The sequence below is a fragment of the Piliocolobus tephrosceles genome, chromosome 16 (genome assembly GCF_002776525.5).
Source record: "Piliocolobus tephrosceles isolate RC106 chromosome 16, ASM277652v3, whole genome shotgun sequence".
Taxonomy (NCBI): domain Eukaryota; kingdom Metazoa; phylum Chordata; class Mammalia; order Primates; family Cercopithecidae; genus Piliocolobus; species Piliocolobus tephrosceles.
In genome coordinates, this window is record NC_045449.1 from 5,178,173 (window position 1) to 5,193,563 (window position 15,391).

The 15,391-nt window shown below is 42.4% G+C and overlaps 1 protein-coding gene across 1 annotated transcript in view; it reads right to left on the bottom strand.

Moving 5' to 3' along the window:
• NUP88 (nucleoporin 88) overlaps positions 1-15,391 on the bottom strand; it is a 34,516-nt gene that overhangs the window by 14,895 nt on the left and 4,230 nt on the right. The window contains exons 2-7 of the mRNA XM_023184540.1: positions 14,746-14,915; positions 11,951-12,076; positions 8,615-8,701; positions 6,053-6,229; positions 2,001-2,187; positions 1,061-1,208 (exon numbers count right to left, since the gene is read on the bottom strand). Coding sequence (XP_023040308.1) covers positions 1,061-1,208; positions 2,001-2,187; positions 6,053-6,229; positions 8,615-8,701; positions 11,951-12,076; positions 14,746-14,915 — 895 coding nt within the window. The remainder of the gene's footprint in view (positions 1-1,060; positions 1,209-2,000; positions 2,188-6,052; positions 6,230-8,614; positions 8,702-11,950; positions 12,077-14,745; positions 14,916-15,391) is intronic.

Below are 15,391 nucleotides of genomic sequence, written 5' to 3' on the forward strand. Positions count from 1 at the left end.
CCAAATGGTATTCCACTGTGTATATACACCACATTTTAAAAATCCATCTGGGGCCGGCGCGTGGTGGCTCACATCTGTTATCCCAGCACTTTTGGAAGGCTGAGGCAGGTGGACTGCTTGAGGTCAGGAGTTTGACCAGCCTGGCCAACACGGTGAAACCCCACCTCTACTAAAAATACAAAAATTGTCAGGCGTGGTGGCTCACGCCTGGAATCCCAGCACTTTGGGAGGTCGAGGTGGGCGGATCACAAGGTCACCAGCCCGGCCAATATGATGAGACCCTGTCTCTACTAAAAATACAAAAATTAGCAGGGCATGATGGCACACGCCTGTAGTCCCAGCTACTAGGGAGGCTGAGGCAGAAGAATTGCTTGAACCCAGGAAGCGGAGGTTCCAGTGAGCCGAGATCGCGCTATTGCACTTCAGCCTGGGCAACAGAGCGAGACTCCGTCTCAAAATAAATGAATAAATAAAAATAAAAATACAAAAATTAGCCAGGCATGGTTGTGGATACCTGTAATCCAGCTACTTGGGAGGCTGAGGCAAAAGCTTGAACCTGGGAGGGGGAGGTTGCAGTGAGTCGAGATTACGCCACTAAACTCCAGCCTGGCTGATAGAGCCAGACACCATCTCAACAACAACAACAATAACAAAAATCCATTTGGTCTGTTGGACACAGGTTGATTCAGCATCTTAGTTATTGTGAAAAACACTGCAGTGGGAGTGCAGGTATCTCTTCAACCTATTATTTCCTTCCCTTTTGACATACCCAGTAGTGGAACTACTGAATAACATGGTAGTTCTACTTTTGATAGGACCAGGAAAAATTCACTATTAGGAATCCGGGTGATCTGGACCAAAGACCACTATTTTAAAACTTGGAAATCTGCTCAGTCTGCCTTAGACAAAAAGTGTACTATAGTGACTAAAAGGCTAAAAAAACCCAGTCAACTTTTTAAAGGCTGGAACCACAGAACAAATACATGACATAGGAACAGTCTATGATAGTCTTAGTATAAAAATCATGGGAAAAAAGCACTACATTTATTGAAGAGCTTACCTCTATGAAGTTTGATTGGACAAGAAAAGTCAGAATCAAAAGGGTCATCCTCTCCAGATGCCAGTTTCAAAGCAAGCTCCAACTCAACACATTCAAACACATACAGAGAAGGGATGAGGTCAATCCTGGAATCCCAGGACTTTTCTGACTGTAAAAAAAAAAGTGTTGTAATTTTGATCTTGCATGTTAATTTGAAAATGTACACAATTAAAAACAGGCAAAAAGCTGGGTCAGGGCCGGGTGCGATTGTTAATGCTTGTAATCCCAGCACTTTGGGAGGCCGAGGTGGGTGGATCATCTGAGGTCAGGAGTTCGAGATCAGCCTGGCCAATATAGTGAAACCGTCTCTGCTAAAAATAAAAAAAAATTAGCCGGGCATGGTGGTGGGTGCCTGTAATCTCAGCTACTCGGGAGGCTGAGGCAAGAGAATCGCTTGAACCCCGGAAGCAGAGGTAGTAGTGAGCTGAGATCATGCCACTGCACTCCAGCCTGGGCACCAAGAGCGAAACTCCATCTCAGAAAAAAAAAAAAAGAAGCTGGATCAAACAGTGCTTTCAAATTCTTAATTCCACCTCTATCCTAACAGTGCACTGCCCTGTTATTCTGAAGAGAAAACATCTCTCTTCCTTTAAGAAGATGTTTGTGAAAAAAGTTGATTCAGTGATTCCAAGGCTCTTTGTATCTGTCCCTGAAGATTGCAATATAGAGATCAGAAAGTAACATGCAGACTGGTGGGCCAAGTTAAGTTGGGCAACCTTCTAACTTCTTTCCAGTTAGATTGCTAAGAGTGCCTCAGCTACTTTTTTAACTGTTTAATTTCCAAAATATCAGAAGTTCCATAAATAAGTTAAAATTCCTTCTCATATATTAAGCATCCATATTGGGTCAGGAAGTGTGCCAGGTGTTGAAGACACAAACACCCACAGCAGCCTGCACTTACTGCTTGGTCATCTTCTTCTTCCCCTTCTAGCACAACACAGTGATACAGCATTCCTGATTCAGTGGCGATCACTAAGATATTGGGGACACAGGGTAAGCACAGGATAGCACAAGCATCATAACCATAGTTATCTTCAGCCGCAGGATGCATGGGCAACGGACCCAACAGCTTTCCAATATTTCCAGGGCTAAAGAAGGAGTAAAAACATGTTTGGAAATGTTGACAATAAGCATGCTCACCCCATAAAACCATTCTTTGACTTTGTTTTCCTCCAGCTATCATACTCTCATTATAAATGTAGAATATTCCCAATACTCCACCTTCTCGCTTTCCCACTCAGATTCTACTGCTCTGTTGTTTCTCAACCAGAGACAATTTTGCCCTAGAGGACACTGGCAATGTCTGAAGACATTTTGGCTTGTCACAACTAGTTGTCACAACGTGCTGGGAGGTATTGGCATCTAGTGGTTAGAGGCTAGAGGCTGCTGAACACTCCCCTACAGCACAGCACCTCTAAAACAGTAATTCAGACCAAAATGTCAATAGTACAGAGGCTGGAAACCCTTGCCCTAAATTTGCTATGGTTTATGCACCACTCCACTGAAGCTACTGTGGCAAAGGTCACCTGTAAGATTTGCTAAATCCAAAAGGCAATTAACCTTCTGCTGCATTTATCACTGGTTAACAATTACTGCTACTCAATATCCTTAACAGCTATAACAATTCTTTCTTGTAGTTCTCTCTTCCCACCTCTTTAAAGACAATTTTCTAATGTCCTTTTCTAATTTCTTTCTCTTAAATATTGTTCTCCAGGATTCTGTTGTATGCTTTGACTTTTTTCAAAATACACACTTAAATGAGAGCTTACTAAACTATGCCTCGTTTTAACTACCATCTATATTCCAAGACTACCAAATCCTTTCTTCTGAAATGTAGCTTCTCTTCAAGGCTTTGGATCCCTATACTAAATCTGATTTGACAAATACTTACTATTGAGTGCTAGATGATTCTCCCAGTGAATGACTCTTTAGTTGATGAGGCAGACATTTAACCAGAATTAGTATACCATGTGATAAGTGCAACAACAGAAGGATTTATGGTGTACAAAGGAACGACAAAAAGATACAAAGATAATGAAGAAAGCTATCAAAAATAAATAAGAAAAATGGAGAAAGAATGATTTCTAGGAAGGGGGTTGTTGAGCAGCTTATGCAAAGTCCTGGAAGCATGAAAGACAAGGAACTAAGAAGAAGAAAACTTATTTAGTATGATAGGAGGCAAAGTACAAGGTCTAAGGCAATGGCAAAACAGCTCGACAGACATCCAGAACTGGCTTATAAAGTACATCATCTTGGATGCCATGTTAAACTATTCAGTCTGCTAGGTAACAGTGTATCACTAGAGGTTTAAATCAAGTGATGGAGGTTCACTTTACAAATCAATCTGGTATTAGGGAGGAAGACATGGAAGGGTCCAAAATGGGATCTGGGGAAACTATTTAAGAAAATAACCTAGGCAGATGATGAAGTTCTGAAGCAGGGACAAAGGAATGGAGAGAAGGGTGTATAACCAGGGGCGCCCAATCTTTTGGCTTCCCTGGGTCACACTGGAAATTGTTTTGGGCCACACAGAAAATACACTAACAACAGGTGATGAGCTTTTTAAAAAAAAAAAAGAAAGAAAGAAAGAAAAGAAAATCGCAAACAAATCTCATAATGTTCTAAGAAAGTTTACGAAGTGTTGGGCTGCATTCAAGGCTGTCCTGGGCTGCGCACAGTCCGTGGGTTGGACAAGCTTGGTGTATACTTCCAAAAAATTTTAATCACAAAATCCATAGAAATTTGGGACTGATCAAATATAAGGATGAAGATAACTTTTGGGTTTTGGGCTAAGGTTACTAGGCAGATCATGGTTTGGACAAATGAGGGCTCAGCAGTAAGAGGAGAAGGGGTAAGGGAGGGTACTAATGTTACCACAAAATCCTCCTGAGCTCATGTGTGAAAGGCAGAGAACATTTCTGCAAGGCGAATGCACTCAATAGTGAATCCTCACCATTCTGTAACCTGTCAAGCTCTTTCGTCTTTCTTATCTTTATGGTTTTGCATACTCTCTTCTGTACCCACTTCCGACTCTGTCTAGTGAATCCTTCAAGTCCAAGCTTTTGTAACAGCATTTCCTCAAAGTCTTCCAACATCAGCAGGCCTACTCATTTACTCCATCACACTCCTGAAGAACCCGGTGATGCCCTGAGCACATGACACTGTACTACAGTACTGGTTTAGTTGTATGTCCTTCTGACAGATAAGGAACCACATGGTAGGAATGTTGCCTTCAATCTTGTATTTCCATCTTCTGCCACACAGTGGGCCCTGAATAAGTATGTTAAGTCGATTTATAAGCGAATAACTCTAATGCTCAGTCCTTAGCCTTATGCCTCTGCAGTTTTCCCTCAAATTCTTATCCTGTATGGACTCTCTCACCATGACAGATGATTCTCATACCTCTATTTTAATTCTTCTTGTCTCTCATCATCCTGTATTTCCAACTGTCCATGGAATATTTCCATTTTATTGGTCCAATACTATCTTACACTGATTTATTTAAAAATAAAGCTTCTCGGCCGGGCGCGGTGGCTCAAGCCTGTAATCCCAGCACTTTGGGAGGCCGAGACGGGCGGATCACGAGGTCAGGAGATCAAGACCATCCTGGCTAACACGGTGAAACTCCGTCTCTACTAAAAAATACAAAAAACTAGCCGGGCGAGGTGGCGGGCGCCTGTAGTCCCAGCTACTCGGGAGGCTGAGGCAGGAGAATGGCGTAAACCTGGAAGGCGGAGCTTGCAGTGAGCTGAGATCCGGCCGCTGCACTCCAGCCTGGGCCACAGAGCGAGACTCCATCTCAAAAAATAAAAATAAAAAATAAAAATAAAAATAAAGCTTCTCCCCCAATTAGCTGCCTTTACTGACCTGTTTCTGTTCATGGTATATTCCCTTATCCAAACAGTAACTAAGTCTTATTTATCCTTCCTTTGTTGCTATCTACTGTGTTTCATTTTTCTCTCTGTTCTACTATCACCCAAGTTCAAACTCTCATATATTATAAGCTCAATTTTGCAAAAGCTTCTTTAAAAGTCTCTGTCCCAGTCCCTTTCCTAACCAATTGTTTTGTCCTTCTGCTCAGAAACCATCACTGGCTTCCTACTACCCTATTCCTACAGAAAAAACAAAATCCACACTCACGCTTTAACGAGGTATTTTTAATGCCAGCAAATTTTCTCGGGACAGACACTTCTGGCTCTATCACTTAATGCTCCCTACATGAATCCTCAGCTCTAGCCCAGAATGTCTAATAAATGAAGCTTGAATGACACTTGCACTTGCTTATTTTCAGACTCTACTTTATGCTGCCCTTGACAGAAATGGTCTCACCCTTCCTTGATACTTCATTTAATCCTGAATAAGCCCTCTAAGTCACACGTGACATCGCTCCTTCTCTACAAAAATTTCCCCGACCTCGCAGTCAGAATGACCTCTCCTTCCTCTGGTTCTGACTGTCTGTGTACCAATACTGTGATATAGATAGTATTTTTTCATGTGTATGTTGCCCCAACCTCGCAGTCAGAATGACCTCTCCTTCCTCTGGTTCTGACTGTCTGTGTACCAATACTGTGGTATAGATAGTATTTTTTCATGTGTATGTATCTTTCTCCCCACAACTGCGACATAAGATACCATATTACCACGTCTACGTGGTGCCTTGTTCATATAAGATAAACCATAAGCACTTGTTCAGATAACCAGAATTTGTGAACACAAATCCAGGCCTATCATTAAGTGATTATCCAAGAATTCTATAGAACTTACCCAAGTAACACGAAGAAATGTGAGGCCAAATGACCTGTACTAACTCTTTCTCAAAAATATGCAAGTCAAGCATCGGAAGGCTGCAACATTTCCACAGACTCAAAAACATGGCTCCCAAGTCCAGCCTCAACGATCTCTACTGGAGCCCAAGCTGAGTTTTCATTTCAGGGGGTGACCACCTCAACTCACCTCTGTAACAGACTGATATATGTCAGGAAAGTCTCTCCATTCTCATATAAGATGTACAGTGGGTATGCCACTACTTCATCTTTGCCTTTTTGTCCAAATAGAGTCTTTGGGACTGCTGCCAATGGCCCAAAGTCAAATGCCACTGCTGTCTCTCCTAGAGATGCGGTATATGCCCTTCTGGAAAGAGATGTAAAAACCAACTTGTTAAAAACAAAAACAACAAAAAAGAAAAAGAAAAAAACACAACAAAACAAAAACACAAAATAATAATAGGAGGTAGGTATGTATAGCATTTGTAGGCAATGGATTGAAAAGACAAAAAATGATTATGAAGAAGGTTAACATTTAAACATTCTCAGCTGGGTGCTGTGGCTCACGCCTGTAATCCCAGCAATTTGGGAGGCTGAGGCGGGCGGATCACCTGAGGTCAGGAGGTCGAGACCAGCCTGGCCAACATGGTGAAACCCCGTCTCTACTAAAAATACAAAAATTAGCTGGGGGTGGTGGTGGGCGCCTGTAATCCCAGCTACTTGGGAGGCCGAGGCAGAATCACTTGAACCTGGGAGGCAAAGGTTGCAGTGAGCCAAGATCATGCCATTGCACTCCAGCCTGAGTGACAGAATGAGACTCCATCTCAAAAGAAAAAAAAAAAATCTCATGAAATTAAGTGAAAAAAGCTGGCCATAAAATTATTCGGTTCCACTCTCATCTTTTTTTTTTTTTTTTTTTTTTGAGACGGAGTCTTGCTCTGTCGCCCGGGCTGGAGTGCAGTGGCCGGATCTCAGCTCACTGCAAGCTCCACCTCCCGGGTTCAGCCATTCTCCTGCCTCAGCCTCCGGAGTAGCTGGGACTACAGGCGCCCGCCACCTCGCCCGGCTAGTTTTTTTTTGTGTTTTTAATAGAGACGTGGTTTCACCGGGTTAGCCAGGATGGTCTTGATCTCCTGACCTCGTGATCCGCCCGTCTCGGCCTCCCAAAGTGCTGGGATTACAGGCTTGAGCCACCGCGCCCGGCCTACTCTCATCTTAAATAGTTTAAATACACAGATATACAAATAGCAAAAATATATACATACACACAAATGCAAAAAGGAAACAGGAAAACACATGAAAACATCAACAGTTGTCTCAGAGCAGCAGGATCCGTAAGTTCTACAAGTAATTTCAAAGCACCTACTGTGTGCCAGGTCTTTTCTAGGGTCTGGGAATATGTCAGTGAATTAAACAAATGCCCTGCCCTCTAGAGAGAGACATACCACAAAAAGAAATAAAGATGGAACATAAACTCAGAAAATATCATGAAAATCAAGCAGGGTAAGAGGGTACTGATGGAGGTGCTACTTTACACTAGTTGGTATGGGAAAGACTCTGATAAGACATATGAGCGAAGATCTGAAAGAAGTAAGAAAGCAAGTCTGTGGTTAACTAGGGAAGGAGCAGTCAAGGTGGAGAGCAAATGCTCTAAGGTCGAAGTGCTTAATGTCTGTGGAATGGCAAGGAGGCCAAGGTGCCTGAAGCCGAGAGCCAGGGCACAGAGGGAGGAATGAAGCTGAAAAGGCAATCAGGTGGCATACCTGTGGAACCTTTATAGGTAAAGATTCTGGGAAATCAATGGGGTGTGGAGAGCAGGGAAGTAGAATGATCTGATTAAACTGTAGATTAAAGTAGAATGATCTGATTAAACTTTGGCTGCTATATTGAAACAGGCTATAGCAGCTGGGCGCGGTGGCTCAAGCCTGTAATCCCAGCACTTTGGGAGGCCGAGACGGGTGGATCACGAGGTCAGGAGATCGAGACCATCCTGATCTACACATTGAAACCCCGTCTCTACTAAAAATACAAAAAACTAGCCGGGCGAGATGGCGGGCGCCTGTAGTCCCAGCTACTCGGGAGGCTGAGGCAGGAGAATGGTGTGAACCCGGGAGGCGGAGCTTGTAGTGAGCCGAGATCGCGCCACTGCACTCCAGCCTGGGTGACAGAGCGAGACTCCGTCTCAAAAAAAAAAAAAAAAAAAAAAAAAAAGAAACAGGCTATAGCTATAGGAGATTACAAAAGATTTTCAATTTCTTAATACTTTGATCTATTTTTCTCAATTTTCTACAGCAAATATACATTATATCAAGAAGACTAATCATAAAACCATGCTGTTTTTACATTTAAAATTTAGTGTAGTTATTCAGGAAGATTCTAGTTCAATACAAGGTTAATAAACACGGTTACAATGAAATCACAATTTCATACAGTTGAGAGAGCAAACATCAATGCAAGATATTATCTTAGTTTCTTTATCACATAGAAAGGTGATACAGAAATGAATGGTGGCTCAGGCCTGTAATTCCAGCACTTTGGGAGGCTGAGACGAGCAGGATCACTTGAGTCCAGGAGTTCCAGACCAGCCTGGCCAACACGACGAAACCCTGTTTCTACTAAAAATACACTTACTTCTCATATTATCAAAAGCATGCTAGTCACCTCTGAAAAACCTTGCAATCCATTACAATTGCATTTATAATCCCAATAAGCTAATTTAAAAAACAATTTTATGACTCAAATAAAAACTTACCCTTTATTGAGTACTAGGTTTTCCTCTTCGGCTTCTGAAAGTATAATCACCTTAGTGGGTGTCTGGGGCTCACGTAGCGAGTAAATTCTAGCAACCAAAAGAGAAGAAAACCAGCACTTAAAATTCTCTTTTCGTTTCCCAAAACTGCACTTTCTTCTCCATCTAGTCAGTTCTTGAGAATTTTCCTACCACTTATCACAACTATTTCTTTGCAAAAATCTTGCTGTTGCAAAGTAGTCTACTTCATTTATTCTTTAACTACATGAGGGAGGTTTCACTGGGACCTGAAGAAATCTTCTCTATCCTTACCAATATTCTTTAACAGCCTATTCCATACCATTGCACCTCTGTCACTTCCGTCCTGAGCCCTTAGCACTCGCCTTGTCATCTCACTATTGCCCTAAGCTTGCCAGTTTTCCTTCAACTACACACATCTATCTCTGCCTATTAGACACCAAATCCCACCAGAGAAAGAACCTTATCTTATTCTTTATATGCCAACTGGCTGACAGAATGAGTGACATTTAGCCTGCAAATCTATTTATGTGTTTGTTTTATAAAAACCCAATTATCGGCCGGGCACAGTGGCTCACACCTATAATCCTAGCACTTTGGGAGGCTGAGATGGGCGGATCACTTGAGGTCAGGAGTTTGTGATCAGTCTGGCCAACATGGTGAAACCCTGTCTCTACTAAAAATACAAAAAATATTTGGGCGTGGTGGCACACACCTGTAATCCCAGCTGCTCAGGAGGCTGAGGCAGGAGAATCGCTTGAATCTGGGAGGTGGAGGTTGCAGAGAGCTGGAGGCTGGAGTGAGCCAAGATCATGCCACTACACTCCAGCTTGGGTGACAGAGTGAGACTTCATTTCAAAAAATAAAGAACCAAACAAACAAACCCAATATCATATCATCTCTATTTTCTCAAGGGAAAGTATAATACTGAATTTTTTTAACCAAAATTATTTTAATGTATAGTAACCTATATTTCACAGCATATAAGGCTATCGTGAAAAAGGGAAAGAATTTTCAAAAGGCCAGTAATGTCATTTTAGAAATCCAATGTCCCTTACAATCACTTATTTTGTCTGACTCCACTAAGAATTTTTAAACTTGGTTTCTTCCAATATCAATAAAATGCCACATTAAGTAGTTAATACATGTTTTTAATGATAATTTGATCCATTTGAATACACATTTATTAGTCTTCCTAGGTTCCTACAAGCGTTACTAACTTGAAAATACACATAAATACTAGACAATAATGTTGAATTGGGGAATAGTTAAAGAAAAAGAAAATGCAACAGGGCATTCGGTGAAAATTTCCTTTTGCTCTAAAATTGCCCAAAATCTCCAAAGCTTAGGAAAACAGAAGTGTTAAGTACCACATATTTTAAAAAAGAACCTTCAATATTTGGGGCCAGATACTTCCTTTGGGGCTTAAGAATTGTACTTATGCTATCTTCCCACCATCTCCTTTTCCATCACAGGATATAAAAGGAAGACTAAGAAGAGAGGATGTCAAAGAGTCCTTCGGAGTACAGTATAATGTTTGTGATGGGAAGATTTTCTCTCCCCTCTTTCTCTGCCCTGAACTCCAAAGCCAAATGGGTGGGCAGGGAAGGCTCTAGGAAAGAGCCAGATGTGGAGGTACCTGTAACAAGGGAGACTGGTGCATCTCCTAGCTGAATGCCCCTTAGTCACTTAGTAGCTGTCTCAGTTATTAGATCGAAAAAACATAGCAATATACACCTATCACGTTCAGTACCATCTACAGTTTCAGGCATTCACTGGGGGGTCTTGGAACATACACCCTGCAGATAAGGTATACTGTACCCCATCTTGAGAGAGGATTCAGGGCATAGAGAACTGACAGGAGCCAATGGGAGCCAGAGCTCCTCAGTGACGGGGAGAGCTGGAAGTTCAATACTGCCCTCCACACACACACACACACACACACACAAACATACCGTCTATGCAGCGACTACCACATCAACAGAGTTCACTGGTGACAGATGGAATGAGATTAAAACAAGATCAGGCATACTTCCCCATCACTCACAGGCTACCAGTTTGGTAAGATCTCTACCTCACCTATCCCACTCCCCTACCCCACACTGAAGGAGTTAGATTTGGAAGAAGGAGGAGGCAGCCCATTCCTTACACTTCACCCTATGCTCCAAAGTGCTGGCATAAGAGGAAGAGTGAAAGGGCAGACCGCACACTCTCCAATCACTTCTGATCCCACAAAACACAGGTCTGACCTACAAAAGGGCCAGGACATAGTTGTGAAATAGATTTGAGATCAAATAGCTTTTGAAATTTTTATTTTCTTTAGACAGGGTTTCACTCTGTTACCCAGTGGTATGATCATGGCTCACTGCAGCCTCAAACTCCTGGGCTCAAGCAATCTTCCTACCTCAGTCTCCTAAGTAGCTAGGACTACCGGCACATGCCATTATGCCCAGCTAATTTTTCTGCAGAGACAGAATCTGTGTTGCCCACGTTGGTCTCAAACTCACGGGCTCAAGTGATCCTCCCACCTCAACCTCCCAAAATGCTGGGATTACAGGTGTGAGCCACTACAACTGGCCAAGATCAGAGTTTTAAACTGGACACACTGTTTTCATAACTAGAAGTAACAAGAAAGCTATGGGGATCTGTATTTTAAGACACTATTAAGGGGTGAGCCGTTCAGCAGTGAAGGAAGATTTAGTAGAGCACAGTTAAAAGCAGCGATTAAGAAAAATAAAACTGAAGGTATCTGTACTTCTGCTGAGTCCTCCCAATTAACGATTTAGAAAGTTAACTGATAATATAGTAGAAATCTACATAGCATTAGGGCATTTAATCATAGAGTGCAAAGCTTGGAAGAGGCTTTAGAAACTATTGAATCAAACCTGCTCAACTTAAAAGATTGGAAACTGAGCCACCCCCATCCCTAAAAAGCAGCTCAAGATATCAAAGAAAACAGAAGAGGAGGTGGGACAAGAATTCAAATCTCTCAATTTATACTTATATTCTCTTTCTTTTATGCTACATTATCACCAAAAGGGTGACATGATGAAAATTTTGGAAAGATTATTCTAATGTGTCAGATTAGGAAAGGAGATACTTGGACGCAGGAAGACTAGTTGAGAAGGAACAGTGGTAAGTAAGGCATGTAAGTTAGGGCAGTTAGGTAATTCTTACGATTGAGAATGGGTTACAACAGCCATCAAATAAAAGCAGACTCATTCAATGACTCACTTTGTTCTATGTTGAGCTGTTAATTGGCAAACAGAAACAGAGCTTTCCCACTGGCAAGGCTTCAAGAGAGAGAAAAATAAAATTTACCTTATTACATTGTCTGATGTTAACAGCACTATGTGGGGATCCAGTATTTCACTTGGATACCATGCAGCATGCTTTAGAGTCAGAGAGGTAGAACTGGTGAAAAATCTCTCAGCAACTGGAGTGGTACTAAAATAAAGATAATAATTTTCCAAAACATTTTATACAACTTTGATGAAAAATCATCTAAAGGAACTTTTTTTTTTTTTGAGATGGAGTTTCTCTCTTGCTGTCCAGGCTAGAGTGTAATGGCACAACCTTGGCTCACTGCAACCTCCGTCTACTGGGTTCAAGCGATTCTCCTGCCTCCGCCTCCTGAATAGCTGGGATTACAGGCACCTGCCATTACGCCTGGCTAACTTTGTGTTTTTAGTAGAGAGGGGGTTTCTCCACATTGGTCAGGCTGGTCTCAAACTCCCGACCTCAGGTGATCTGCCCGCCTCGGCCTCCCAAAGTGCTGGGATTACAGGTGTGAGCCACCGTGCCAGGCCCTAAAGGAATTTCTATTTTAACACTCTTTGCTTCTCTTTCCTTCCAATGTATTTTCCTGACATCATGCTGAGAGGGCATTCAAGGCATCTATTCAAACAACATCAAAGAATTGAAATAAAAATATCTTCTAAATTATAGCACATTGGCTGGGTGCGATGGCTCACGCCTACCTTAGCATTCTGGGAGGCCAAGACGGGTGGATCACCTGAGGTCAGGAGTTTGAGATCAGCCTGGCCAACATAGTGAAACCTCGTCTCCACTAAAAATACAAGAATTAGGCAAGTGTGGTGGCGCGTGCCTGTATTCCCAGTTACCCATGAAGCTGAGGCAGGAGAATGGCTGGAACCCAGGAGGCAGAGGCCACAGTGAGCTGAGCTCGCGCCACTGCACTCCAGCCTGGGCTGAGGAGGTTGCGGTGAGCTGAGAACACGCCACTGCACTCCAGCTTGGACTACAGAGCGAGACTCTGTCTCAAAATAAATAAATAACTTATTTTAATAATTTAAATTTTATTTATTTATTTGAGATGAAATCTCACTCTGTGGCTCAAGCTGGAGTGCACTGGTGCAATCTTGGCTCACTGCGACCTCTGCCTTCCAGGTTTAAGCAGTACTTGTGCCTTATCCGCTTGAGTAGCTGGGACTACAGGCGTGTGCCACCACACCCAGCTTATTTTTTGTATTTTAGTAGAGATGAGGTTTTACCATGTTGCCCAGGGTGGTCTCAAACTCCTGAGCTCAGGCAATACACCCACCTGGGCCTCCCAAAGTGGTGGGATTACAGGCGTGAGCCACCGTGCCCGGCCCCAAATTATATCATATTTCATACATATATATACATTTTAGGATGGTTTGACTTAGGATTGATACATATTTTACACAGTACAAGTGTTTTCAGATATAGTATCTCATTTGATGCTTTTACTAACCCTGTTAGAAAATTACAAGGGCAGATATTATCAATCCTGTTTTTAAAACGAGGAAACAGAGACTTAGAAAATAAACAGTTTAAGGGGACTCAACTTATAAGTTGTGGAGCTAAAAGTAGTTTCCACCTTATACAGATGATTCCCAACTTTACAATGGGTTTACCAGTACATAATCCATCATAAATCAAGGAGCTCCTTATGACTTATGATGGGTTCATAATGTTGAAAAATTCTATGCTGAACCATCCTAAATCAGGGATCATCTGCTGTGCTGTCAGCAATAAATGCATTTTCAACTTACACTGGGTTTATCGGGACATAATCCAGTCGTAAGTTGACAAGCATCTGTACTCTTTTGAGTAGATCTTTCAGATTCACTTTTCTGGATTTGTTGAAAAAGAAATTATATAAAAATAGGCCAGGCGCGGTGGCTCACACCTATAACCTCAGCACTTTGGGAGACTGAGGTAGGTGGATCACTTGAGGTCAGGAGTTCAAGACCAGCTTGGCCAACATGGTGAAACCCCATCTCTTTTTTTTTTTTTTTTTGAGACGGAGTCTAGCTCTGTCGCCCAGGCTGGAGTGCAGTGGCCGGATCTCAGCTCACTGCAAGCTCCGCCTCCCGGGTTTACGCCGTTCTCCTGCCTCAGCCTCCCGAGCAGCTGGGACTACAGGCGCCCACCACCACGCCCGGCTAGTTTTTTGTATTTTTTAGTAGAGACGGGGTTTCACCGTGTTAGCCAGGATGGTCTCGATCTCCTGACCTCGTGATCCGCCCGTCTCAGCCTCCCAAAGTGCTGGGATTACAGGCTTGAGCCACCGCGCCCGGCCTGAAACCCCATCTCTACTAAAAATACAAAAATTAGCTGGGCGTGGTAGCGCTTGCCTGTAATCCCAGTTACTCGGGAGGCTGATGCACGAGAATTACTTGAATCCAGGAGGCGAAGGTTGCAGTGAGCCGAGATTGTGCCACTGCACTTCAGCCTGGGCGACAGAACAAGACTCCACCTCAAAAAAAAATATATATATATACACACACACACATATATATACACGCACATATATATATATAAATACTTAAGATAAACTTCTGGCAAACTTCTGGCTGACAGATAATAACTAGTTTTACAAAATGTTTCTTCTACCTAATTGCAAGAATGGCCTAGCCTCCAATGAGAGAGCAATGTGGTACTTCAGGCAGAATAAAAGTACAATCAATCACACATATACTACAAACATTGATAACACAGAAGCCAGTCTGCAGACACGAGGAGTGCTCTAATGTTTCAAGAGTAGTATACTAAACATGCTTAAGAACCACTGGTCTTGAATAATTTTCTGTATATATAATGATACAGATAAATACTATACAACTTACCTACAATTCACTGCTGATTTTCCACCTTCAAATTCAGAATTCTTCCCCCATCTCTTAGGTAACTCTAATACCATAAGTCCTTTTATTCCTGTAAGTGCTACATGATGTTGTGTTGGACTTAACAAGACTTGATAGATTTCAAACAGGGGTGGATTTATGCAAAGCAATCTCTGAAAATTAAAGCAAACCAGTCAACATAGTTAATTTTAATATAAATATAGATGGCAGTTACTTGAAATCACAGTAATAGTTTAGTTTACAACAATTATAGGATAATAAAACCCTGGGTAAGTGCTCACACTTGTACCATTAACTCACGATTTCTTTTTTTTGAGATGGAGTCTTGCTTTGTCACCAGGCTGGAGTGCAGTGGTCCACTATTGGCTCACTGCAACCGCCGCCTCCCAGGTTCAAGCGATTCTCCTGCCTCAGCCTCCTGAGTAGCTGGGACTATAGGCGCACACCACCACGCCCAGCGAATTTTTGTATTTTTAGTACAGACGGGGGTTTCACCATGTTGGCCAGGATGGTCTCGACCTCTTGACTTCGTGATCACCCGCCTTGGCCTCCCAAAGTGCTGAGGTTACAGGCGTGAGCCACCGCCCCCGGCCATGAAATTTTTTAAATCATCTAGATTGGAATGTTC